This window comes from Myotis myotis, unplaced genomic scaffold, assembly GCF_014108235.1.
Source record: "Myotis myotis isolate mMyoMyo1 unplaced genomic scaffold, mMyoMyo1.p scaffold_m19_p_3, whole genome shotgun sequence".
Lineage (NCBI taxonomy): Eukaryota > Metazoa > Chordata > Mammalia > Chiroptera > Vespertilionidae > Myotis > Myotis myotis.
In genome coordinates, this window is record NW_023416335.1 from 163,909,551 (window position 1) to 163,936,808 (window position 27,258).

General features: G+C 56.6%; 1 protein-coding gene across 2 annotated transcripts; it reads right to left on the reverse strand.

Moving 5' to 3' along the window:
* Window positions 1–830: 830 nt before the first annotated feature.
* Window positions 831–26,482, reverse strand: ASIC1 (acid sensing ion channel subunit 1). 2 transcript variants are annotated; one of them, XM_036298033.1, is made up of 12 exons: window positions 25,929–26,482; window positions 24,677–25,054; window positions 23,852–24,047; window positions 6,081–6,231; window positions 5,339–5,466; window positions 4,907–5,057; window positions 4,464–4,520; window positions 3,858–4,011; window positions 3,390–3,481; window positions 2,812–2,891; window positions 2,613–2,717; window positions 831–2,465 (listed from the first exon to the last, which is right to left on the reverse strand). In XM_036298033.1, exons 2-12 carry the CDS (start codon window positions 25,036–25,038, stop codon window positions 2,361–2,363), a joined length of 1,581 nt encoding a protein of 526 aa, XP_036153926.1. In that variant the 5' UTR covers window positions 25,039–25,054; window positions 25,929–26,482; the 3' UTR covers window positions 831–2,360. The 2 variants fall into 2 exon arrangements, with proteins under 2 accessions (XP_036153926.1, XP_036153927.1); XM_036298034.1 differs by lacking the exons at window positions 23,852–24,047; window positions 24,677–25,054; window positions 25,929–26,482 and adding an exon at window positions 9,194–9,871.
* Window positions 26,483–27,258: the final 776 nt, after the last annotated feature.

The window sequence follows — 27,258 nt, forward strand, 5'->3', positions numbered from 1 at the left end:
ATTACCTGCGGCTCATTCCACAGAAAGCGGGCCGCCGTAACGACCTCATTAGAACTTCAACCCAACGAATTCCCTGACTTTTAACCTAACCTGCTTCCAGATTTTAAGTTTATTTTAAAATTTGACCCTGCCTCCTCTCCAAAGCATCCTTTGTGCAAGGACTTCTCTTTGGGATCTCTGTTGCCTTTGACCCCTTCCTCTTTCCCTGCCCAGTGGTTCAAACCATTCCTGGTGTGATGGCCAGCCAGTCTCATCCCTGGAGGACCAGGGTCTCCCTGCCCAAGCCTCCTTGTTCCTCCCCTGGTTGTTGGGCCCTAAGCCACGCTTAGCTCTAGGCACTTAATGGGAAGGCCTGAATGCTATTCAGATAAGAGAAGACGACACTGAAGAGGAGTGGTTGAAACCCAGTTTATTAGACCGGAGGCATGCTTCACCCTTAGCCCTGCCTGCTGTTCTCCATCCCGTGCACACCCCCTGGCCTTGCTCCTGCTTCCCTCTGGAGAGGTCTGCTCTCTAGGGAATTACTAGGAACTGAAGTTCCCAAAGATCCTATAGCCTCACCCTCCAGCTCCAGGTCAATGCACAGGTGACCTGCCACAGGTCCTGTTCTGGGGTTGGAGACCGAGAGATAGCTGGGCAGAGAAGGCCTGGGAAGGGGCAGGGCTCTGGCCTGGGAGGCCGCCTAGTGGGAGGGGCACAGCAGCTCCCTCTCTCACTCAGTTTCTCTTTAAGGTAGGAATAGCGCTCAGCGTCCCCGCTTTCCTCCCACTCCCAAACCAGACCTCACCAGAAAATGTAAGTGATGGGTTTGGGTGTCAGATGAGGAAAGGGGACTGGGCCCAAGAAGGAGGGAAAGGCCACTGAGGGAAGACCTCAGCCCTGCCCGTCAGCACCCCACTGCTCCAGCAGGCGCCACTGATCCAGAGCCCCCTCTGTCTTTGAAGCCCTGGGCTTGGTGTGCAGAGCAGATCTCCATCCCCTGGGTGGGGGCTGTCTCCGTATCCGTTCCTTCCCTTGGGAGGCCACAGGCAGCCTTACAGAGGACGCTGGGGTGGGAGGAGCAGGGGAGGGAACGTTAAGGCTACAGGGAGGATAGAGAATGCCCGGGTTCGGGGGAGAGGGTGAGGCCAGAAAGAGGCAGAGCTTGTGATTCACAGCTTCCTTTATGTCGCCACCGAGACAGTGCGAAGGTTACAATGCGCGTGTCGTCTCCTTGTGCTTCTCAGAGGGATGTGTGTACACAGTACAGACACCAGGGGAGAGAGTCCAACTCTTTATACAGGTGAAGGCATTCAGAGACCAGGGAGGGAGCAGAAACATGGGAAGGGGTACTTGGGGTGGGAGGATGGTTCTTAGAGACAAGAGGGGATGGGGCAGAGACAGACAGAGTTAGGGGAAAGTATATACAGAGATATAGCAATATAGAGTCTGTATCATATAGAAATAGAAAATGCAGATGAGGTTGTTGAGAGAAGCAAATGAAGTTGGGAAAGAGGATGTGGGAGAATTCCATAAGAAAATTTATGGATGTGGCCCTCCGCAGGGGCCCCTGGGAGCGGGACCAGTGCCCCCTCTCTGAGCTGGAAGCCAACCAGCTGGATCTTTTATGGGACAGTAGAAGAGGCTGCCTCTTGGGATTTCTCTCCAGCAGCTCTGGGTGGGGGTGAACTTGTAGGTATCAGGATGTGGCCTACAGCACCAGGGCCACATCTTGTCCCCATCTCCACTTCTTCAGGGGATCCCTACCCCTACCTCCCTAGTGACTTCACATGGTGTATGTGTGGGGTGGGGGGCGGGGCTTAGTTCCTGCCTGGAGACTTGCGATTGGGAGGTGGCCCCTGGGCTGAGAGGGTCTCTTAAGGCTGGGGAAGCCCCCCCCCCCCACCACTATCCCTCCCCTTCCAGGTACATTCTCTGGTTTAGGGCCAAATTCCAGATCTGAATGATCCCCTCCACCCCCCCCCCCCCACTAGGAGGGGGCTTTGGTGACTGGTGGCAGCAGAATGTAGGTGGACACTCAGATGACAGATAGCCAGACAGACAGAATTCAGGCTGGGAGCTGGGGGAGGCAGCATGGAGCAGAGAGGGGCAGCCTGAGGTCACTTGCCCAGTTCTCTCTTTTTAGTTTCTTTTTTAGATTAGTTTTGTTAAAAATAAAAAGAATAGGATAGAGACAGGGAGAGTACTCTATGGTCAGGACTCCTTCCTCACCACAGACAAGAGGAAAGGACTGCCCAGGAGTGGGGGGCTGCCTTGGGAGGGGGAGGGTGTCCCCAGGGCAGATGTGGGGGGGCACTTGGGGCCCCCCTTGCTCTTCTAGCCCTCCTCATCTAGGCCTTTGGTACAGTGGCCTGTAGGGCTCAGCAGGTAAAGTCCTCAAAAGTGCCTCGGGCCGGATGGTGAGGTAGGATGTTGGCAGCATACGTCATCCCAGCAGGATGGCCCCGCAGGCTCTCACACGGGTTCTGGGGGAACGGCACAGGACAGGGACTGGTTATCGACAGATGGCACCAGGGCATGGGGGAGGCAAAGGAGAAAAGGTAGCAAGGGGTGGTCCAGGGGTGAGGGGGAAGGGGCGGGGTGGGGGGGGCACCCATCTCTGGCTCCCTCACGTGTCTTTTGACGTCATCCAGGCTGAGGGCCACACCCTTGTCTGCGCTGCTCCGTTTGGCCTCCTTCTGGCACTTGCCTCGTCTGCACAACTTGTGCTTAATGACCTGAGACATGTGGGTGGTGAGTGGGTGTGTGGGTGGCCTGGAACCCCGCTCCTTCCATGGCCCCTGCCCTGGCACGCCCCCCCCCCCTGCTTACCTCATAGGCGTAGTCAAAGAGCTCCAGCACCGTGAGGATGCTGGCGCCAATGAACAGCCCCATCTGGCCCCCAATGTCACCTGCAGGGGGGCACAGGGAGGTCAGTAGGGTCATGCACCATGGGAGCCGCAGAGCCCACCGGGACGGGCAGGCAAGTCAAAAGTGCGGAAGGATGGATAGCCTTTGCGCAGGAGGAGCACAGAGTGATTCTGATGGGGTCTTCATGTTCTCCTCCAGGCCTTTCTGTGTTTTTTTTCCTACTTTTCTTAAAATGAATAGGTGTTATTCAGAAAAAAATAATTGTTTATAAAATACCCCAACACGCTTACTCTCTAGGCAAATTTTCAAGGGTGTAGGAAATAGTTCCCCATTCATGCCCAGGCCGATCTCTTCCTATTTGCCCTAAGAGAAGGCTCGGCCCCCTCCCTCCGCCAAGATGACAACATTTGGGGAAAGGCCCCGGGGGATGGTTGAGGAGGAAGAGCTCATGGGACAGAGGTGAGCAGCCTGCTCTGGGTGGGAGGGCGTCACACCATGCCCGTGACATGGGAAGGGGACAGGCGCCATCAGCAGCTCACCCAGGAGCCCTGCAATCTCATAGGCCTTCTTCTGTTCAATGGTCTCATAGTTGAGGACTTCAAAGAAAATGTCCAGCACCAGGATGTTCTCCCTGCAGAGGGGTTGGGGGAGGAGACCTCGGTTCAAGTCACATCCCGGTCCCTTACTGGCTAGGTAACTTCCGTAAGTTATCCTCTGAGTCTGTCTCCATAGCCGTCAAATGAGATGCTGATGGGGTACCTGCCTGTTAGGGTCGTGGTGAGGATTACATGTGATGGCACATACAAAAAGAGGCTCCACACACTAGCAAGGGCGAGGTGACCCCGGAAACAGAGGATGAGGTGAGGAGGAAGGAGAAAGAGAGAGGCACTTCCCCTGCTTGTTCCGACGTGATCTTTCCTCCTGTCTGCTGGCCCCCACCAAAGCCGGCTGACACCCCCCCAGGTCCCAGCCCAAGGGCCCCCACCCTGCATAGCCAGCGCCCTTACCCTATGTACTGCTCAGACTTGTTGAACTTCTTGGCCAGGTATTTGGCGGATGCTTTGCTGGGGATCTTGACCATGGACAGCTCCTTGGCATAGCGGGTCAGATTGCAGGGCATTTCACACACACAGTACTCCTGGTCCTTCTCCACCAGGAAGTCTGTGCCCAGCCAGGTGAGAGGCGCCAGTTGAGTGGTGCCTTTTCGGCCAGCACCTTCCCGCATGCACATCCTGGCCTTGCCCAAAGGAACCCAGACCCCTTCTCTTTCTGACCTGCCCTTCACCTCGGCCCTGAGCCCGCCCGCACCAGCCTCCCAAGGGTGTTTCCTAGTCCTGTGTCTCATTCCCTCAGAGACCTTGGGAGTCAACCAGCTGAGCTGCTAAGGAGAGGGAGGGCCCCTCCCCTCCCAGGTGACCCTGGTCCATTTTTCACAGGGGCCTTTAGAGATGCAATTCCCGGCCTTGCTAACGTCAGACACAGGGGAGTCCAGGCGAAGCCTGATCCAGGAGTTATTTGAAGTTTCTGGGAGCTTGGTCTGAAACCCCTGTGCCATGGCTGGCAGTCCCTCCTTCCCTCCCCCGGACTGCCCCGGGCGGGGGCGGGGCGCTCACCCAGAGCAGGATCCGCACACTCCTTGTACTGCTCTGGAGTGCAGTAGGGGGCGTCCCCTACAGAGGAGAAAGACAGTGGTGTAGGATGAACATTAAAGGGCTCCGTGACAGTGGTTGTAACAAAGGTCTAGAAGCTGGGAGAGAAGGCGAGGGTGAGACTAGCTACCCCCAGTCTGTCCTGGAGGTGACTCACCCCACAGTCCACTCCTCCTGGACCCTTCCCACCCATCCATCCCCACGGGAACAGGCAGGAGATATGGTACAGAGACACATGGGTGTGGAATGGACGTCTCATCGATGAGAATGAGGGCAGGGACTGGGGGAGGGAGAAGCCAGCTGGTCTTCCTTCCGTGGCGGTAGGAGGTTGATATGCACGGGGAGCTGGAGGGGGGCAGGGTCGGCTGAGGGGCCCCGGGACTGTGTTGGGAGCTTCGGGGCCTGACCTGGCATGTGCACCATGCGGCAGTTACAGTTCTCCACCAGGTAGCGGGTCTCACAGTCGATGCGGCAGGCGGTAATGCTGTAGGAGTCGAAGAAATCCGAGTCCATGGTAACAGCTTTGCAGGTGCCCCAGGGCGGGGGCAGGTAGATGAGCTGCTGGGAGAGCCGGGGAGCTGGGGGGTGTGGAGACTTCTCCCCCAGTCACCGTGATGGGCTTCTCTAACAGGATGCAGAACTCAGGCGTCCTGCCCCTCTCCCTCTGCAGCCTCTGAGCGTCTTAGAGCTTAGAGAGCATCCCAGTTTATCAGCTCATTCCTGCTTCTCACGAGTCAGATCGCTACCCAGGCTCTCGCTCAGCTGTCCCTCCTGTTAGTGATGGCCCACCGCTCCATGCTGAGCACCCCACCCGGGACCGTCCTCCTGTGGCCTCTCACCCTCTGCTCCTGGCAGGCCACAAAGGTCTGGAACCCTGGGGCCACGCCAAAGCCCAGCTGGTCGATGAAGGGAGGTTCATCCTGACTGTGGATCTGCACTTTGATGCCAGCTTCGAAGGACGTCTCATCTATGGGAATGAGGGGGGAGGGTGTAGAGGAGGCTTCTGAGTCCCTAACCTCCTCCAGGGCTGGGCCACCCTGCCTCTCCGGGAATAGGCACAGCACACACTGGGACTGGGGGCTCCGTTTAGGGGACCCCCGCCCGCCCCTAGCTTCCTTGTGGCTTCACCAGCCCCGTGCTGCCCTGAGGACTGCACCCTGCACGCTTCTTTCTTACCTGGCTTCGGCTATGCACATTGGTGTTTCCAGTTCTTTCTCAGATGCTCTCCGCTTCTCCCCCCGCCCTTTTCTCCCTTCTCCCCCATCTCTCTCTGCCCCAAGGCCCCTGAGACCAGACAGACAACAGGCAGCCCAAGAGAGGGAGTTATTTATAGAGCGAGTGGCAGCCACTGATGGAGAGGGGTGGCTGGTTACCTTGGAGAGCAACTGAGCCAGGAAGGGGGAGCTGGAGAAACGTGAGTGTGGCAGTCAGTCAGGTGGCGTCGGAGAAGGAGATGGGGAGGTGCTGGGAGGAAGGGAGGAGCCCAGGGCCTGTCTAGGGTCCCACAGTGGAGCCCTGGAGTCCCCCGGGCAGAGGCTGAGGCCTGGAACCGTGGGGAGGGGCCCCCAAGGGGTGACATACCAGTCTCCCCCCACACAGGCAGGTACTCGTCCTGCTGGATGTCTAGCATGATCTCCAGTCCATTGCCCGTCCCTCCCTTCATGGTCTTCAGTGGCGGACGCCCGTCTCGGCCAGAGTTGAACGTGTAGCACTTTCCATATCGTGTGAAGACCTGACAGGGGCAGGTGAAGAGCTGAGACCCCGCCCACACCCCCTGTCCCCCAGGGCCGTCTCCAACTGCCCCCAGCTGACGGAATCGCAGTGCCCTTCCGGACTGATTCCTCCTGCGCAGCCCATTTGCCATCTGCCTTTGTTCCCACCCATTCTCTGCCCTCCTTTGCCCTGCTGTGTGCACTGGAAAGCTGAGCCCTGTGGGGGCTCCTCTGCTACCTGGACAGGTTTCTGGGTTGGGTTTGGCCAATGGGTGGCATCAGTAAGAGACCAGGGGGCAGAAGGAGGGAGAGACGGGGCACCTTTCCTTCCCCACCCCTCACGCAGCTGAGGTTCTGGCAGCGGCTGGCCCTCCGTGACGGTCCTGCCTGAGGACCCCCTGCACAGCCCGTTGCCGCCTGCGCTCCTTCCGCCTGCGTGTGACCATGTCCCATGGCTGCGGGGGCCTCAGGCCCCTGGTTGGTTTCCTTAACTCTGCCCCACGCTCTGTAAACAGGCCTCCTTCAGTCCTCTTCAATCAAACCATCTGAGTGGCCATCTTATTCCTGCTGGGACCCTGACGCAGACACCTCCCACACCAGGATCCCACCACGGCCGCACCCTGGGCCCCCACCCCAGCCCTCTGAGGGCCCCTCTCCCCAAGACCCTCCTCCAAACCAAGAAAGGCTTTTCGTTTCCTCAGGCCATTCGCCCCTGCGTCCCTCATTGTCCCGTTATCACCAGAACCTGAAAATAAACCCCGTGGCCATGCCCAGGACCGGGCTCACCAAGCACCAGCAGCTCTTCTCTCAGCACCGAGCAGCCAGGGCCTGGCACGTTTGGCAATGCGCCTGCAGGACTGTCAGGGCCTCCGGACAGATCTCGGCCAGGGACCGTCTCTCCACTCCACCCCCAGGAGCAGAGAGGAGGGAACCAATGCTCTATGGCCCTTTCTCCCCGGCTTCCCTGAGCCTCCAGGTTCCCTCAAATGGGGTGAGTGGGCGCGAGTCTTAGGTGAGTCCGGGCACCGCCCAGAGGACGAGAGAGACGAGTGCCTGGCCAGACTGGAGCGGCAGGGCCCGGGCGCTGCTAGGAGCAGGGTCCTTGCCCCCTCAGCCTTCCTAGAACAACCTCCTTCTCCCCGCTCCAGAAAAGAAAACATGCTGTCCCCCATCTGGGGAGCGAGGCCCCACGATGAGGTAGAGAGAGAACTCTGACAGCTCCTAATCCCTCCAGCCCATGACTGGGTTTCGTGGCATTCAGGCAGGACACACCACGCCTGCCCTCCACCTGGGGATGTGCGGAGCTCCCAGGGGCTGAGGCGCGCTGGTCCCTCCTGGCCTGGCTCAGAGAGCTGTGCCGCTGGCTGGTGGGCTGCTGCTGCCATCTCGTGGTTCTGGGTGGGAAGTGTCTGTTCTACCCTCGGGTTCAGAGGCAGGATCCCAAGTTGATCCCTTCCTTGTCCCGTGTTGCTATGTCCTGGCTGTGTGAGGCCCAGCAGACGACTCAGTCTGCAGCCCTCTGCGATGCACTGGCACGCTGACACCCACCTGCTCCCGCACGAGGAAGGAGGCTGGGGACCGAGGTGTGTGGGGAGGGCGGGCACCTGGTCAGACAGAACTGGAAGCTGAACTGGGGAGAAGATGGGTGTCCTCCGCAGGGAAGGCCTTACACCCCAGAATGGCAAGGAGGTCGATTCTCCCAATGAAGGCTTCCCTGGGAAGAGGGTCCCTGGCCACTTAGAGCTGGGGGTGGGGTGGGAGGGATTTATTTCTCCCTCAGAATAACACGCACGCATACACACACGCACATACTCACACACTCTCACATACACATACACACTCACACTCACACATGCACACACGCACACACACTCTCACACACGCGCGCGCACACACACACTCACACACATACACACTCACACACACACATACTCACACACACACACTCTCACACACATACACACACTCACACACGCACACACACTCTCACACACACACTCTCACACATATACACACACACACACACACTCACACACATACACACACACTCACACGCACACACTCACACACACACACGCACGCACACACACTCTCTCACACATGTGCGCGCGCACACTCACACACCCTCACACACACACACTCTCTCTCACACTCACACTCACACGCACACACACTCTCACACACACACACGCACACACTCACACACACTCTCACACACATACACACACACATACTCACACACACACTCTCACACACATACACACACTCACACACGCACACACACACACACCCTCACACACACACTCTCACTCTCACACTCACACACACGCACACACTGACACACACACACTCTCACACACACGCACGCGCGCACACACTCACACACACACACACGCACTCACACACACACACACACGCATGCGCGCACACACACACGCACACACTCACACACACACACGCGCATGCGCGCGCACACACACACACACACACACTGTAGGAGGAACACAGGGAGACCAAGGGAGGATGCAGTGAAGCCCCCGCCGTGGGAGCTGCGGGTGAGGGTGTGGTGGGGCGGAGATGAGGGCTGTCCCCACACTCCACCTCCCTTCCACACTCTTCCACCTCCAGAAACCAGTGGGCCTGCCCCAGCTGCAGTCCGGGAAGGAGAGTCACAATTGGTACTGCCTGGCCCAGGCACCCACCTGCTGGGCAGCAACTAATTACCGACTAGCACGATACACTTTAATATTTTAACAGGAACAGCGGCACTGAGATCAGAAGCCCAGCTCCAGACCCTGGGGCTCCTGGGTGAGCCCTGGCCAGGCCTCTCTGAGACATGTCACGGGGGGGTGTGTGTGGGGGGGGTCCAGGTGAGGTGGGGGAGGAGCAGGACCCTCCAGCCCCAGCCCCAGAAAGTGAGGTTTAGGGTGCGCCGTGGCAGACACTCTCGGGGTGCCACGCCGGGCACGGGTCCCCACTCACCACTGAGAAGTTGTGAGGGCCGCAGGGCCCCCCACAGTAGGAGCAATAGAGCAGCATGTCCTCCAGCCGGTGGCAGGAGCGATTGTAGAAGCGGTGCAGGTTAAAAGGCTCCCCAGAGAAGGCCTCGGGCCCTGGGGGGGCCAGGGGCACCCCAGGGTCGTCACTTTCGTCCATCCCCAGCATAGGGGCCAGGTAGAGCAGGTCAGGGTAGCTGAGCTGGGACAGCCGCACGGCATTGGTGTTGCAGAGGGTGACCGCTGGGAAGGCCAGCTCCGAGGTGGCCACCTCGTCCAGCAGGGTCACGTGCGGGTAGCTGAGGTAATAGGCAACTCGGTCTCCTACCTGGCACAGGAAGGCCCCCAGTGCCAGGACAAAGGCCACCGCCCACAGGGCTTGCCTCGGCCCCGGACCCCCTTCCACAAATATGTGGTTGGGGCCGTGGAGGGTGCAGCTGCTGGCAAAGGCCACCAGATCCTCGGGCAGGTCCCCGTCTCTGGCCTCCTTCCTGGGGGCCTCCTTTTCCTTCTCTTCTTCCTCTTCTTCTGATTCTGAGCTGTCTCGCTGCTGCTGCTGCTGCTGCTGGGGACCCTGACCATCTCCTGAGGGCCCGGGGGCCTCCTTTCCAGAGGAGAATGACACGGAGCAGAAGATCTGGATTGGCATCTTCACCAGGGGCTGCCTGGCACCAGGGGATTGGCAGGAGAAAGGTGAAGGAGATGTGGCCCCAGGCAGGGTCTGGCAGGGCCAGCCACCAGCCCTCCTGCCAGGTCTCGCCAAGGGCTGGCCCCAGCCGTGTCCTTCCTTCCTCATCAGGCCTGTGTGGCAGTGTGGCTGAGCTGGGGCGGGGCATGGAGAGAGGCTCAGCCTGCCCTGCCAGGGAGGGCGGGTGTCTGGGCTGATGAATAATTGAAGGCAGAGTGAAAGGGAGGCTGATGGAGAGGAGGGGGCCTGGAGCCCCTTTTTCTTTTTTTTATCACCAGCTCCAGCAGGAAGGAGAGGGTTGAAGACAGAATGGAAATCTGGGGAATCCTAGGGGCTCCTGGTACCCACCTCTCCAGATGAGACGGGACCTAGATCCTAGATAGTTCCTTGCTCTCTGCCAAGCCAGCAAAAGTCCCTGCTCCTCCCGTGTCTCTCTCTCTCTCTCTCTCTCTCTCTCTCTCTCTCTCTCTCTCTCTCACACACACACACACACACACACACTTTCAAGCTCCCTCTCATCCTCCAATCTGCTCCTCAGCGTCCCCTCAGCCTTCCCACCCCAATTCAGGGTCCTCTCCCTCTCTCCTCGCCCCCCCCTCCCCCCCCCCTCCCCCGGTTCCAGCCAGGCCTCTGGCATATCTGAGCCCCCACACCCTCTGGGCACTCTCTCAGACCTCTAATTCCTCTCCAGTTCCCCCTGACTCACAATCCCCCCAATTATTTCATTGATTCCCCAATTCTCCCAATACACCATTATACCCCAGTCCAGTTCTCTTCTACTTATTCCTTTGGATCCTCTGTTTCCTTTCCATCACTGTCCTGACCCCCATTTTCTTTCAGTTATTTCCTGAACCCCCAATTCTCCTGCAGTCACACTCCCTTGACTTCCCCATCTCCCTCCAGCCAGTCCCTGACCCCATTTCTCCTCCGCTCAGCTCCCTCCCCATCTCGGCCTCAGGTCAGCACCTCCCCGATGCTGATTTCCCCTCTCCCGTTCCCTCTGTGGCTTGGGGGGCAGCCCAGGTTCCATTAGCACAGGTCTCTCACTGACCACAGACTCATTTACGGCCAGTTCCCAGCACTAGGGGGAGGGACCCCATCTCTTGCAGCTGAAAAGCTTCCTAATGGATCACCCCTCCCCCTCCCAGCTTGCCCACCGCCCAACAGTCCAGGAGAGGAGTTCTAGGAATTCTCTTCTGGTGGGTGGAAGAAACTGAGATCGGAGCAGGGACTGGGTCCTGGGTCAGGTGGGGAGTGTTGGGAACCAACCTGGGTATCCCCCCAACCCTCAGCCTCACAGATCCACCCAGCCCCTCCGTCTCTAAGGCCCCCGTGACCCCCAATTTCTCATTCCCTTCCCCCAGGCCCCCGGCCCCTCTGTGGGCTCTGATTACTCAGGGCCACTGGTTGAGGAACTTGAGCCACCAGCCAAGTCTCCAGGGCCTAGAAGGTGACCTGAGGAGGGGAGGGAGGGAGGTGACGCATATTAACCCTTCCTCTGCAGGGCCGGAGGAGGAGCAGTGGGGGCTGGACAAGTCTACTTGGGCCTTACCTCTCCTTAACCAACCCACAGCCCCAGGCCTCGTTCCCTTCCCCCTCCTCTCCTTCCCTCCCTGCTCCCACACATCTTCCCTTCTCCATTTGCATGCAGAGACCCTGGAGTGTGTTGGGTATAGAAGGCAGAGTGCCAAGTTCCAGCAGAACTGACTGATGTGGGACCTTTAGCCTCCGCTTTGCTGCCAGGGACACAGAGGCCCCAGAGAAGAGCGGCCTTTGAGATCTGGCCCCTCTCCACCCGTCCGCCCTCAGACTGGCCTCCTCTTCTTTTGCCCAAACAACAGCCTTTCAATGGGTCTTCCCGCCCCCCCCTCCCCCCAGCCCTGCAGTGTCTCCCCATTTTCAGTCCGTGCTATGTAATTCTGACCAGTCTCCTGCTTAAAGACCTTCTCTCATTCCTCAGTGCCTCTTGGTAAAAGTCAACCCAACCCCATAGGCCTTTGCAATTTACCTTCCATCCTCACCTCCCCTTCACCCCAGTCCACTGTCCAGCCACCATGCCCTTCTCCCATTCTGCAGACACACCAGGCTTACCCATAGTCCCATGCCTTCTCTGGACTCCATCTGAAGAACTACTCATCTTTCAAGACCCTCCTCATACATTACCTCCTCCAAGAAGCCTTCCCTGGCTCCACAGGGCATAGTCAGTGCCCACCCAGGGAACAGACTAGAAGGTCCGTTCTGCTCAAGGCCCGTCAGGCATGAGTAGGGACCAGCAGCTCCTTGAGGACAGGGACTATGAGAACGAAAGCAGGACCCAAGGACCAAGTGGAGAAACAGGAACCGGGAAAGACCAGGACCACGCTGGGCAACCAGAGATAAGAGATGAGGAAAGGCCCTCACCTCCAGCTGTTGTCCTCATGCTTCTGTAGGCAGTCACGGGCTTCCTCTCTGTTTCCTGCCCCCTGCGCATTTTCACCCTGCCCGCCAGACCTCAGCTGTGGGACTTTGCATGTCCTCAGGCTGGGTTTCAGAGGTGGGTTCCAGCCTTGGGCTGGAGGAGGCTTGGGCTGGCCGCATGCTCCACACCCACTAGAGGGCAGTGTTCCCGCCTTCCGAAGTCCTGGCAGGGGAAGTAGATTGGACTTCCAAAAGGAGGCAACTAAGGCAGGGGAATCTTCCAGTGTGGGGGCCTCATCAGGGAGAAAGGGGTGCACACACAGCAGCTTCCGAGGACAGCCTATCTGGCATGGCAGGACACTGCTTCCCCACACCACTACAAAGACCCACTGCGCACACCCACACTTCTCTACATGTGGACACACAGCCCTCTTGCAGACAACAAACGTAACACGCACCCAACTGCACTTCCCCGTCCATCTTCTAACATGCTCTCCTATCTTAGCTCGTTCCAGTAGACAAATCCAATGTTTTCACAATAATGGGAGGTGAGGCAAGCAGCACTCACAGACCCCCGAGCGTACACAGAGGGCCCCAGAGAAGTGGCCAAGCAGACACACATGCAGAACAGCACTCAATTCTGATCGCTCTGCCCACGGCTGCGGCCCTTCCCCACGCCAGCCCCGAGCCCTCCGCTCCTCAGCTGTGATGCCCTCTCAGCGGTGTCTGCCTTTCTCTATCTCTCTCTCTCTGAACCCCAGTCACCCTCACATCTGTGGAATGTTTCATGCTTTTCAAATGATAGCTCATGGGATCCTTACAGAACCCAGTGAAATAAGCAAGTTGAGTAACTTCACCCCCACTTGACAAATGAGGAAAGTGGGGCACAGTGACCTCGTCAAGTCTCACGGAGAGCAAGTAGAAGGCTTGAGACTAGAATTAAGTTCTTCTCCTCCAAATCCCTTTTCTGTCCTTTCACTTACCCATCAAATATTTCCTGAGTGTCTGTGTGCTGAGGACACAGGGAGAACAGATAAAGGACCGGGATCCTGCCGCCAATGAGCTTACTGTCTAATGGGGGAGACGGACATCAGTTTTTTTAAATCACAAAAATGAATATGAATGAAAAACTATGATAAGTGTATGAAAAACTGATTTTATGAGGGTGGATGATAAGGAATCTGACCCAGACAAGTAATCAAGTAAGGTTTCTCTGAAGAAGTGATGTTTGAACTGCAATCTAAAGAGTAAGAAGGAATGCCTGACGGGTGTGGCTCAGTGGTTGAGCAACAACCTATGAACCAGGAGGTCATGGGTCTGATTCCCGATCAGGCACATGCCCAGGTTGGGGCTCAACCCCCAGTAGGGGCGTGCAGGAGGCAGCGATCAATGACTTTCTCTCATCATTGATGTTTCTATCTCTCTCCCTATCCCTTTCTGTCTCTGAAATCAATTTTAAAAAAACTTATTTAAAAAAATAAAATGTGGTATATTTGTATAATGAGATACTACACGAGCACGGAAAAGAACTCCTGCAACGCACAACAATGACCCCGAATGTCACAGACACAATTATAAAAGGAAAAAAAAAAACAGACATAAGAGTGATACACTGTATAAGGACACATATACTCTAGGAAGTTCAAGACCAGGTGAAACGTCTCTGTATGGACAGCAGTCAGAATAAAGGTTAATTTTTATGCCGCAGCATTGACTAGGGAAGGGTCTGGAGGAAATTCCTGGGGTGCTGGAAATGCTTTACACTTTTAAACCTGTGTAAATACACACCAATGAAATATGTAAAATACTAAATTGTAAGATACAGCAACATAAAAATATACTAATGAAAAATTCATCGTGATACCATTAAGTCATGCCACCTCATGATTTTAAAGAAGAGGAAGGCTTGGGCCTGAGACTTGAGTAGTGCCAACATTTAATGGTCAAACAGGAGAATGAACTGGCAGAGACAGAAGGAGTGGCTAGACCATCGGTTCTCAACCTGTAGGTCACGACCCCTTTGGCGGTGGAACGACCCTTTCACAGGGGTCGCCTAAGACCATCCTGCATATCAGATATTTACATGACGATTCATAACAGTAGCAACATTACAGTTATGAAGTAGCAACAAAAATAATTTTATGGTTGGGTCACAACGTGAGGAACTGTATTTAAAGGGCCAGAAAGTTGAGAACCACTGGGCTAGACAAAGGAGGAAGCCTGAGAGAGTATGGTTGTCAGGAAGGAGAACCGTTGAAAAAAAGAGGGATTTGGCAACATGAGGATCACTTAGCTAGAGCCATTTTGGTGAAGTGCCGGGGCAGAAGAGAGGCAGCCTGGAGTGGATTAGAGAGCGACTTGGAGATGAAAAAATGAAGACAGCGGAATACATACATCACTTTTAAGAATTTTGCCTGTGAAAGGAAGCAGAGACATCGTGTATGTGGGAGTTAGAAGGGGCTGTGGAGTTCAGACATCTGTAATTCGGTTTTTATCTTAACCTTAAAGCCCGATGCACGGTAAGTGCTCAATAAATGTTAACTGTCATAGCTATACAATTCAAGATGGGAGAATCGTAAGCATGTTTCACTATCAATGGGAAAGTTCCACTGGAGAGGCAGAGACTGACCCGAGAGGAGGGCGAGGCAGCATCTTTAGGGAGAAGGAGAGCAGATGGAAAGAATTGGTGGGGATTTCAGCCTAGATAAGCTGGATGCTTCCCTCTGGGGGCTGGTTCCCAGAGAAGGTAGAAGGCCTTGTCAGAGGCTTCTATCATCTCGGTGAAGCGGGAACCAAGGGCTTCTGCTGAAGGTGAGAGGGGCCGGAAGGTGGCTTTTTGAGAAGAGTCGAGAAGTTTGCAGTCACCACCGGGGAGAGCAAGCTGACCGGGACAGCACAGTGGGGCTGCCAGGCAGCACTGCAGCCCATTTAAGGATGTTGGTCATGAACACAACGCGCTTCAAGCTGGTCTGTTGTGTGCCTGCCTCTGGCAGAGCCTGGCTGCCCTGGAGCTGCCCTGAGGAGAGCAGCCGGGGCGTGGCCGGTGGGCGTCTGAGGTGGGGCCTGGCCCAATGGAGCAGGGAAAAGGCAGAGGAGTCCAAAGACGCAGTGGGAGTGCTCCCCTTGAGGCCGGGATCCCTTCTCCTTCGCACCCTTCCTCCCCCTTCCGGCCTCACCACAGCTTCTTCACAGCGGGTGCCCGGCAAGGCGCCAGAGCCCTCTCACCACACACCGAGCTCACTCCTGGAGTCACACACAGGAACCTGGACTTAGAAGACCTGACGTCCAGGTCCTACTCTGTCATTTACTGGCTGCATGACCGCGAGCAAGCACCGGGCACCTCTGAGCCTCAGTTTCCTCATCTTTCAAAGGAAGGCATTAAAATGTCCCCGCCTCCCAGGTTTATGAGGGTCGCATGAGCGAAAGCAAAGGGAACCTGTTCATTGCAAAGTGAGGCGGAAAGAGAGGATTAATTTTGCTGGTGTGTGCTCTGCATGCCACCAGAGCTTTTCCACACACGAGCTCCCTCCCGCAGCCACGCAAAGTGAGCTGCATGCCTCCGTGCACATGCACACACATCCCCTTCACACCCTCATCTACACCCACAGTCTCCCACTCAGACATGCACACTGAGGTGCACATGTGTGCTTGCACACTTGGGGCACACATGCAGGGAGCCTGAGTTGGCTGCTGTCCATGGTCAAGGCCACTGCAGCGATCTCTCCCCTGGGGATGTTCTCAGGCTGGCACGATGATGCGACACACCAATTGGACACACACACACACACACACACACACACACACAGCCCAACCTCCCAGGCCCCCAGGACTGTCAGGGGCATTGAGAGGATGCAATGAGAGGGGTGGGAAAGGATTTTCTTTCTAAGAACTCACAGGAGTTCAGAAAAATCACAGATTGGCCCCCCCCCCCCCCACCTTGGGATCTGCCTGGGGTAGCAGAATCTCTGTCTTATGCTTTGTTAAGGGAATTTGCCCTCACGGTGAATACACAGTAGTTTCATACTCATTTAAAAATTTTCCATGAGGACGACGTCTGTTCCATGTGTCCAAGACAGTCGGTACTGCACATCCATTCTACACATGGGCCGGCATGGGCTTAGCCAGAGTCCAGAGGCTGAAGCAGGGGCTGCCCCTTGGCAAAGAATAATTTAACAGTCTACAGGAAATTGGACCCAGAAGCTCAGAAACGGAGCATATGAAACTATTCCCAAAACATAACCCAGGAATGCCAATACCCAGCCTCACTCTCCACCCGAACTAGGTACCACTTCTCGTTCTTGCGGTCTGCTTCCCAGTTTGCCTTCCACAATCCCCATGCACAGGTCCTGACTGGAAGGGTAGAGGCTCCTGGAGCAGCCACTCAGACATACAGCGAGGGAGGGCTTGTGCCTAAGGGACCCGGCAAAGGCGGGCAATGACCCTTGCTGGGGAGGATTGGGCTGCCCATCAGCTGGGTTGGCGTGGGGAGAAACCACACGTTCTACTAACCCAGAGTTTTTGAAAAGCTGAGCTGGGCTGGGAAGGTTGGAAGGTCTCCACCTGGATGTCGAGGATCCTTTCATCCCTGGCATGGTGCTCCTTGCACCCAAGGCATCTGCTAGTGCTGCCCACCCTCTCAGCTCTGAGTCTGCCTGGGCACTGCCCTTCACTCCAAGCTCCCTGAGGGCAGGGACAGGCTCTGCCTGTCCACCGCCCAGCTTGAGCCTGGCACTCAGAAGGGGCTCTGTCACAGAATAAATCAAGTGGAGACTGACACACCTCCTGCCTAATATCCAGCCTCCCTCACCATCCCCCAGAATTAGAACTGTCTTCCACAAAGTTGAATCATGCTCAGAAGCAACTCCCACCCACAACAGAACCCTCGCCCTCTCTGTGGGCTTCCCCTCTGCTTCCGGACACGGACCGGGTGCAGCAGGGCCATACCTTGCAGTTGCCCAAAGGCTGGGGCAGGAGAAAGGCGCTTGGAGGTGCTTCCCCTGACCCCCTTTGCCCCCCAACCACCACCCTCCTTCCTGCTCTGCCCCCCAGAGGCACTCAGTAACTCACATCAATTCCCTATTACTTTACCTGGCAGCCAGGAGATCAATTAAGTTAGAGCAGCCTCTTAGCTGACAGTAGCCTGGGAGAGGGGTGGAGTCAGAAATGCTAGGGGAGGGTAGAGGTGAGAGAGGAAACTAAGTTAGGAGAGAGAGAGAGAGAGAGAGAGAGAGAGAGAGAGAGAGAGAGACCGAGACCAAATCTAGGGTCCCCTGGATTCTTGCAACTAGCTGTACGCTGTACTGTACTCGTCTCTTCTCAACTCAGGGAGGGAAGGAGAGAAGGGAAGGATAAGGCTGGAGGAAGTTCCAAGAACCCCTAGGTCCGGAGTGCCTCTCCTCCAAAGTTAACCTCTCCATTCCAGGCTCTCCTGTCCCTCATGCTCCCCTGTCAGAGCCCCCTGTCGCCCATGAAGACCGCCAGGCCTCTAGGTGGAGTTGCCCGTGACCTCCCCCTTTCTCTCTCTGTGTGTAGCAGCCTTCCCCCTCAGCAGCCCCTCCACTCCCTACCTAGCTGGAGGGAGCAGACCCAGGTAGTAAGGGTGGGCCCTCCCAGGGACTCCTGGTCTGAGCTGCTAAGGGCTGGGGTGTGTGAGGGTGAGGGGTGTCAGTGAAGAGGCAGAGCCAACCCTGGGGATAAGGGAGCTCCTTGCTAGGCCTGGCTCTCCCTGGGACCTGCGATCCAGCTCTGCTTGCTGTAAGATGACTTCTCCTTCCCCTCTGGGTCCCCAAATCACCCACCTCCACCACCTCTTCTATCAGCACCTCACCCCACAGGGGCTCCAGGAGATTCGTCCTCCTCCAGGACCCCAGGGGGATTTCTGTGTGCATCCTCTTCTCTCCACCTCTCCTCTGGGGGATTCCGGCCCCCCTCCAGAGTCCTGGGGGCCCCTGAGGAGCCTCATGGATTCCTGTCCCCAATCCTTTGTGCCCCAATTCCATCCCCTCCTGAGGGAGCATACTATCCCCACTACACACCCACCCCTAGGATTTCCAGTCTCTGCCCTCCCTTCTCTCTGTTCCAGGGTCCAGAAATGAATTCCGTTTCTCTCTCCCCCAGGCAGAGGCTCTGGGTCTCAGCTGGCGGAGGGGGTGGCATAGGGCAGACTGGGCAACCATCTGCCAGCCCCCTCCCCTTGGTGCTGTTCAGCATTCCAGCCACATTGCCGCTCCCAATGCCAGGGACAGATAAGGTGCAGCTGGAGGCTGGCACCAGCTGCGACTGCGCTCACTCCCCCCCAGCCCCAACCCAGACACTGCCAGACAGCTGCGCCCCCAGGCCCCCTCCATGGAACCCCTGCCCTGCCTTGGCCTGGGTAACATCAAGGTGGGTGGGAGAGAGGAGCCCCTGTTGCCCTGGCAACCAAGCACCCCACCACGAAGGGGAGGAGGTCTTGTGGTGGGTCTCTGGTTGCTCTTTCGGTAGCTCAGGAGAGAGCTCCTGCCGACCCAACCCGGCTGCTGTGGGGATGTCTCCCCATTGCCCTCTGCCTCTTCAGCCTCAAAGAGTTTCCAACCAGTTCCTCCCCGATTTAGCCCAGGTTCCCCATTATCACCCCACTCTCCCAAGCAGACTCAGCCGCAGCTGGGGATGGACCTGTCAAACACTGTGACCACCAGTCTGTCCCCTGGTCTGAGCTGGGATGTTTGAAAGTGTGCCATTCCTATGGTCCCCCAACCGTCCTCCAGAGAAGACACAGCTTCACAGACCCCCCCACACACTCACACACACTCACACACACCCTTACAGACCCTCACACACCTTCACACACCCTCACAGACCCTCACACTCACAGACACACACACACACCCTCACAGACCCTCACATACACACACTCACACACACCCTCACACACCCTCACACACCTTCACACACCCTCACAGACCCCCACACTCACAGATACACACACACACACCCTCACAGACCCTCACACTAACTCACACACACACCCTCACAGACTCTCACAGACCCTCACACACACTCTCACACACACACCATCCCAGACCCTCACACACACATACCCTCACATACAAGCTCTTATAGATTGGATGAGGGTTGCCCTTTGAAACCTGCAAAGGAGTTCACCTGGTGTCCATGCACACTATATTTTGCAAACACGGTGAGCCAGGGCTGGGACCCCCCAGTTAAGAACCTCTGCTCTTGAGGTGGTAGAGGTGCCAAAATGTCTCCCCTAAGCTCAACCCGATACAGATGTTTTCTGTCAGTGTCACATCTGCCTAATGCGTAGATACATGCCTTTTGGTCTAGCAGAGACCGGCAAGGATGAAAAGGTAGCTGTTCACTATGAGACCAGGAGAGAAGAGAGAAGGTAGAGTCCTGGCTGGTGTTGTTCAGTGGTTAAAACATTAGCCTGCACACCCACAGAGGAGTCAAGGGTTTGATTCCCTGTCAAAGGCGCATACCTGGGTTGCAGGTTTGATCCCTGGCACCAGTAGGAGCACGTGTGGGAAGCAACCAATCTATGTGTCTCTCTCACATAGATGTTTCTCTTTCTCCCCCTCCCTCTCTCCCTTCCACTTTCTCTAATGAGGATTAACAAAGAGAGAGAGAGAGAGGGAGAGAGAGAGAGAGAGAGAGAGAGAGAGAGAGAGAGAGAGAGAGAGAGAAGAGCATCAGGCAAGGAGTTTCTGCACCCCTTAGAACCAGGGAGGAGTGCCAGACCCTTCTCCACCGGGGAGATGTCAGACATGGACTCACAACACACACACCCTCACAGACCCTCACACACACTCTCACAGACCCTCACACACACCCTCACAGACTCTCACAGACCCTCACACACACACACCCTCACAGACCCTCACACACACCCTCACAGACTCTCGCAGACCCTCACACACACACACCCTCACAGACCCTCACACACACCCTCACAGACCCTCACAGACCCTCACACACACACACCCTCACAGACCCTCACAGACCCTCACACACACTCTCACAGACCCTCACACAGACACACCCTCACAGACCCTCACACACACCCTCACCCTCACAGACCCTCACACACACACACACTCACAGACCCTCACAGACCCTCACACACACTCTCACAGACCCTCACACACACACACCCTCACAGACCCTCACACACACCCTCACAGACCCTCACAGACCCTCACACACACCCTCACAGACCCTCACACACACTCTCACAGACCCTCACAGACCCTCTCACACACCCTCACAGACTCTCACAGACCCTCACACACACACACTCTCACAGACCCTCACAGACCCTCACACACACCCTCACAGACTCTCACAGACCCTCTCACAGACCCTCACAGACCCTCACACACACTCTCACAGACTCTCACAGACCCTCACACACACACACTCTCACAGACTCTCACAGACCCTCACACACACCCTCACAGACTCTCACAGACCCTCTCACAGACCCTCACAGACCCTCACACACACTCTCACAGACTCTCACAGACCCTCACACACACCCTCACAGACCCTCACACACACTCTCACAGACTCTCACAGACCCTCACACACACCCTCACAGACTCTCACAGACCCTCACACACACACACCCTCACAGACCCTCACACACACCCTCACAGACTCTCACACACACCCTCACACACACACACCCTCACAGACCCTCACACACACCCTCACAGACTCTCACAGACCCTCACACACACACACCCTCACAGACCCTCACACACACACACCCTCACAGACCCTCACACACACCCTCACAGACTCTCACACACACCCTCACAGACCCTCACAGACCCTCACACACACCCTCACAGACTCTCACAGACCCTCACACACACACACCCTCACAGACCCTCACACACACACACCCTCACAGACCCTCACACACACCCTCACAGACTCTCACACACACCCTCACAGACCCTCACAGACCCTCACACACACTCTCACAGACTCTCACAGACCCTCACACACACCCTCACAGACTCTCACACACACCCTCACAGACCCTCACACACACTCTCACAGACTCTCACAGACCCTCACACACACTCTCACATTAGGAGCATCCCAATGGGCAAAAGTGGTAGAGTTCCTGACATGGAAAGGACCCGGCAGTGTGATCAACCAGAGAGGGTAGAAGAAGGGCCTGAGAGGTTTGGGTTCAGCCAGATTAAGGGTCAGGTCTTTGATGAGGGCTCAGAAACAGCAAAAACCTCATCTTGCCTGACAACCCAGACCAAGAAGTGCCTGCAAGCTCCGGGCCTGTATCTCTCTTCCCAGCAAAAGGAAGAACTCAGATTACTCCAGAACTTTCTGAACCAATCATCTCTCCACCTGACAGCTCAGAATTGTCCTCTCAGACACAATGGAATGATCACATTCCAGTATCTTCATTTCCATAAACCAAACATGTCTTAGCATCACCACTTGGAATCTCTCTGGACATGAGAGATGAATGGAGCAACGGAACACTCTTTAATGGACTAATTACCCTCATGTTACACCTTAGCATCTTTCCAGGTTGAGTCAAGCAATTCCCTCCCTCCTCCAACACTACAAACCATCCACAGAGGAATGGTTTTTCTCTTTCTTGGTGGTCCCTTCTGCTTGTGTGTTGGGAGGAAGGCCTTGGCTTTCACTTTCACCTTCACCAACAGTTCTATTCTCTTGGGAGCATAGTTGGTGAGCCTGGGAACCCTTAGGTCAAGGGCTCTGGGGAATACAGGACTCTCCTGTTTTGAGGAAGGAAAAGAGGGAAGAAAGTGGTTCTTGCATCGCATTAAGCGCCCCATCAGCTTGGCTCAGCAAGTTGTATGATCATGTAACTTTTGTCTGGTAGGATTGACAAAGGCTCATAAAACCAGTCTGTAGAGCAGGGCTTTAAATGATTGGGAAGTCTGCTTAGTGGGTGTGGCTCAGTAGTTGAGCATCGACCCATGCACCAAGAGGACTCCGACTGGATTCTGGGTTAGGACAAATGCCTGAGTTTCAGGGCCAATTACCCTATCCCTGGTAGGGGGCGTGCAGAGGCAGCTGATAAATCAATCAATTGATGTTCTCTCTCTCTCTCTCCCTTTCTCTCTCTCTAAAATAAGTAAAAACATATATATATTTTTTTAAAAAAACTTAATTTCATTAAAAAAAATTGGGAATCTTATGTAACCTCAGCAAGAAAAAACAAGCATGACCTTTCTACAGGCTCAACCTTTCTACACAAACAAATGCAGTTCATGCTCCTATAATGCCAGGAGGAAGCAAGCAAGTAGGGAAGAAAACTGGCAGGGAGAAAGGGGAGGTTCTGAGAGTGGAGAATCGGGGGCAGGCGTGGAGAGCAAGGGGCTCCTAGGGGAGGCTGGGTTTTCAAAGACCGGTGACCAGAATTGGAAATAGATACGCTGGCTCCAGGGTCAGCAGTGTTAACAAAAAGAGCACACTGCATTGGGACTTAAGGAGACACGTTCTAATCCTGGATCTGTAACTAACCAGCTATGTGAGCTCGGGGCGGCTCATTCTCCCTCTCAGTTTGTGCACTCATAAAATAGAGATAATATGACTGTTTATCTAGGGGATTGCAGGAGTCTAGGAAGCGTTCTGAAGAATTACCAGCATCGTCCTCTCATTCAGTGTTATTTTCCATACACGGCTCCAGGTCCTCTGGTCCCTTTCCAGCCTCTTTCTGATTCTATGCCCTCAGGAACCTGTAGGATCACCCGGTAGAGAGAGTGCCCCTAACCCTCTCTGGGGTGCTGGCTTTGAGGCAGCCCCACCTGTGGGGCATCTCCATTTTAAGAAGCAAAGGGAGCTTGCTGTTCAGCCATGACTGTGTAGCCCAAATCATCTCTCCTTCCTCAGACCGAGCAGCACTGGTGGCTCTTGATGGCAAGGGGGTAACCCAATTGGACAGTGTACGTGTATGTGTGTGTGTGTGTGTGTGTGTGTGTATGTGGTGTGTGTGTGTGTATGTGTGTGTGTGGGGTGTGTGTGTGTGTGTGTGTGTGTGTGTGTGTGTAGTGGCACGGAGAGAAATACCTGTCTGGCCATTTAAGAGAAAGCTTCCCTCACTTTTCATATTTCACAGTGCTTCTCAAACTTGAATTCAAATCACCTAGGGATCTTGTTAAAAGGCAGATTCTGATTCAGGAGGTGGGGTGGTAAAGTCTGCATTTCTTTCCAGCTCCCAGGGGAGGGTCCTCAGCCCCTACCCCCAGCTCTGACACCTGTGGTGCAGAAGGTAAGCTTGATGGGGCCAAGGCCATGCCAGGCTGTGTGTGTGTGCCTGTGTGTGTTGTGCACTGGGGGTTCTCTTTGTTGCCATAGCGTGGACACAAGGCTGAGGCTCCAGCCCTCACACAGAACAAATGCACCTCCATGCTGAACAAAATCCCCTGCGAGCCCCAGGGACACATAGCTTCCTCTCCCAGTGGAGCCAGCAGGATGAGAAGACTGCCTGCTCCTAGCCTCCTCCTCCTCTGGGGGCCCGGCTGACTCACACGCCGCACGAGGGGACTCACTCACCACCTTGAAGTCTTCTGCGCTGCAGACCTCGCCCCGGAATTGGCAGGAGAGCAGCATGTCTCGAATGTCGTGCCCCGCGCGGTCGTAGAACTCGCGCATGTTGAAGGGCTTGGGCTTGAAGCTGCGGAAGTTGGCCTTGTCCTGCAGTATCTCCAGCTGCTTTTCATCTGCCATCTGTGTGTCCGGTATCTCATACCTGGAGCCCGGGGGTGATCCGCGCATGGATCAGCATGATTTTCGATTCCTGCCTCTGTTTGGCCTCCAGTGTCCCATACCCACCCTCCAGGGAATGCGGGGAGGGCAGCATCCAGCCCTGTGGGTAGGTCTGGGCATAGGCATAGAATAGAGCAGGGCGTGTCCAGAGGGCCTGCCTTGTAGGATCTGAGAAGGCAGAAGGATCTGTAGTGGCTGCTGGGGGGCTGGGCATCTCAGCACAGCGGTAAGGGTGGGGCAGCAGCGAGATCAAAGCTGGAGCTATGACTTTTATAGTCTCGACCTGTTAAAGATGGTCGGTCCCCAGCCCCTAAGTGAGCAGATCAAGTAGTGGCAAAAAGGTGGGGAAAGGTCACTCCAAAGAGGGTGCTGATGTCTCACAGCTCCAGCTGGGTAGGGGCAGGGCTGGGCTGGGCTACGCTGGGATCCAAGACTGGGTGCCCTTAATTGAGTGCTCAGCAGTACCCTAATTCCTTTGCAGTGAGTGGCAGGTTTGAGGGGGATGGGAGGGTGAGGCTGTCTGGGTTTTATGGAGTTAGGGAATGGGTGCCTGGGAGCTGGGATGCATGCAACTCTAGGAGCCCGGCTGGGGGATGGGTGGGAGCCACCCACCTGTTGTTGAGCAGGGCCAGTAGCTCCCCAGCGTGGTACAGGTCATTCTTGGAGACTTGGCTAAACCGGAACTCATTGAGGTTGCACAGCGTGATGGCAGGAAAGGTGAGCTGGGAGGCAGCCACCTCGTCGAGCTTGGTGACATGGTGGTAGTTGAAGTAGTACTGCACACGCTCCGTGCACACACACAGCAGCACAGCCAGTGAGCCCAGGAAGCACAGGGCCCAGAGCGCCCGCTTTAGTGACAGCCGCTCGTAGGAGAAGATGTGGGCCAGGCCATGCAGCGTGGAGCTGCTGGCGAAGGCCTGGATGCTCACCGGCTGGACTCCACCCACCTCTTCCTCCTCAGCCTTCAGTTCCATCCTGGCCAAGGGGATCCTGAGGGAAGGGCAGGGAGGGAATCTGTCATTATCCTGGGATGAAAGTACATATAGGGTCCCTCCAAATGTGTGCATCTGAAGTTCCAGTCGCCTGAGGTCACTGCCTCTGGGGCAGTAGACTCCCCGGTGTGCCAGCCCAGAGGTGGGCTGGCCCAGGGACACACTCCCAGCAGAGGGTTCCTCCAAATGCAGGGGCTGGGGCCCGGGGTTGGGGGGTGGGGAGGGTGAATGGCGAGGGGGGGGCCCTTGGGGGGGCTCGAGGTCAGCTCAGGCCAGGAGAATGTTCTCCCAGAGAAAGCTTCCCAGGCTAGGGGAGGCAGCAGACATAGTCATCCGAGGGCGAGAGGGAAGTCCCAATGTTCCCACAGGCAGACACAGGAGTTCCCTCCAGATGTGGGGTCACTCTGGGACAGGAATGTCCACCCCATCCTCAGATGAAGACTCCCTCAGATGGGCTGAACCCGGGGTCAGAAGCTCCTGGTCAAGGGTGTCCCCAGGGCTGGGCTCCCCGCTTCTTCCTGAGCTAAACCTGGGCCAGAAACCCCCCAGGGAGGTGGGTAGGGGCCCAGGCTGAGTGCTCACCTGCGGAAGCCTCTAGTTCTCATAACCCGCAGGCTGTATGTGTGTGTGGTTGGGGAGGGGGGTGAGGGCCACCCGCGGCGGATACATGGGGGGTTCCTTATGACAGCGAGCTGTCCCCGCCCCGGACGCAACACCCCCACTCCTCCAGCCCAGCTTCTCGACGCAGCCAGATCCCCTATTCGGCCCCCGCCCCCCTCCCCATCCACCAAGCCGCCCCAGGAGCTGGGGAAAGCGAGAAGGGAGCGAAGTCCTGGCTTCGTGAGCCAAAGGCAGGGGAATCAGAGACCCACCTTGAGGGGCTTCGGCAACCCGGCAATCCTGGGGCACGGGGCCGGCCGCGGGCTCAGCGCCGAGCCGCGGAGGGGCGCATGGCCCGGAGCGGGAGCCGGCGGCCGCCGCGGCACGCCGCGCAGAGCCCTGCAGGGAGCGGCCCGCTCGGCCCGGCCCGGCTCGGCTCGGTCCGCCCGCCCGCCCGCGCGCACTCGCTCGCTCGCTCGCCTTGGCTCTGTCCGCCCGGGCTCGGCGCGGTGCGCGCTGCGCTGTGCTCTCAGCCCCGGGATCTGCAGGGATCCATCGTCCGGCCGGGAGGCGGCGGGAGGAGAGGCGAGGGGGAGGGGAGAGGGTGCGCGTGCGCGCCTACGAGTGTCTGCGAGGGTGTCTCCAGGCTGGTGTGCACGCCAGGCCCCCGGACCTGGGACCGAGACCCAGGGCTCCCGGCTGCCTCGCCCCCTCCTCCCGGCCACTCTCGGCACCTCCGGTCCCGGAGCCGGGTCCCTTCCTGCGAGGCCCTATGGCTTGTGCATGACTGTGTGTGGTGTGGGGTGTGTGTGTGTGTGTGTGTGTGTGTGTGTGGCGCGCGCGCGCGCGGGAGGGAGGGTGTCTGCCCCCAGCGTCCCCCTCCCCGCTCTGTCTCCTTCGGATCGATGCTCCTGCCTCTTGCTGCTGCCTCCTCTGGTGGCACACACGCGCGTACACACACACACACACACACACACACACACATACCCGGAGTCACACTTGACTGATTCAAGCACTTGGCCGTGTGGAGACACAGGCATACATACAGACCAGAGTCACACCACACCACTCACACCCACTCATCTCAGGCCTGACCCACAGGGCAGGTACTCAGGAGCTTACACATATTCATCTGTGCCTATCCCTGCTCCCCATGTACATGTGGCATGTACACAACATACACATATATAAACAAACACACAGCTTTGGCCACCCAAGCCCCATCCTTCTAGCTTTGGGGAGCATGCTTGCAACCCCTCAATGCCACCGCTAAAGAAGGAGCAGAGAGAAGGAAGGAGAAACAGCCAGAGGTCAAGGGAATTTGGACAGAATTCAAGAAACAAGGAAAAAGAATAGAGGGGGGTCGGGGAGGGTGGAGGGTTAGATGGGTGGGGGTGGACAGGGCAAGGAAGGGATGGAAGGGGGAGCTGTACTCAGGGGACAGAGCAGAATTCTGGGGCACCGAGCCCAGGCCTCGGGGCTGCTCCTACTGTAGCTCTCACATCTTTCCTTCTCTCCCTCCCTCTTCCTCTCTGAGAGGCCTTGGGGGGTGGTGGGGGGGCTCCTATCCAATTAACAGAGAAGGAGCAATCAAAGGGAAGT

Excerpts from the sequence above, each read along its gene's own strand:
- ASIC1 (XM_036298034.1), bottom strand. The coding sequence starts at position 9,856 with ATGCCAATCCAGATCTTCTGCTCCGTGTCATTCTCCTCTGGAAAGGAG. Across the intron at positions 4,521-4,906 it reads CCGCATGGTGCACATGCCAG|GGGACGCCCCCTACTGCACT; the intron begins GTCAGGCCCCGA and ends TCTCCTCTGTAG. Across the intron at positions 4,012-4,463 it reads GTGTGCGGATCCTGCTCTGG|ACTTCCTGGTGGAGAAGGAC; the intron begins GTGAGCGCCCCG and ends GGCTGGGCACAG.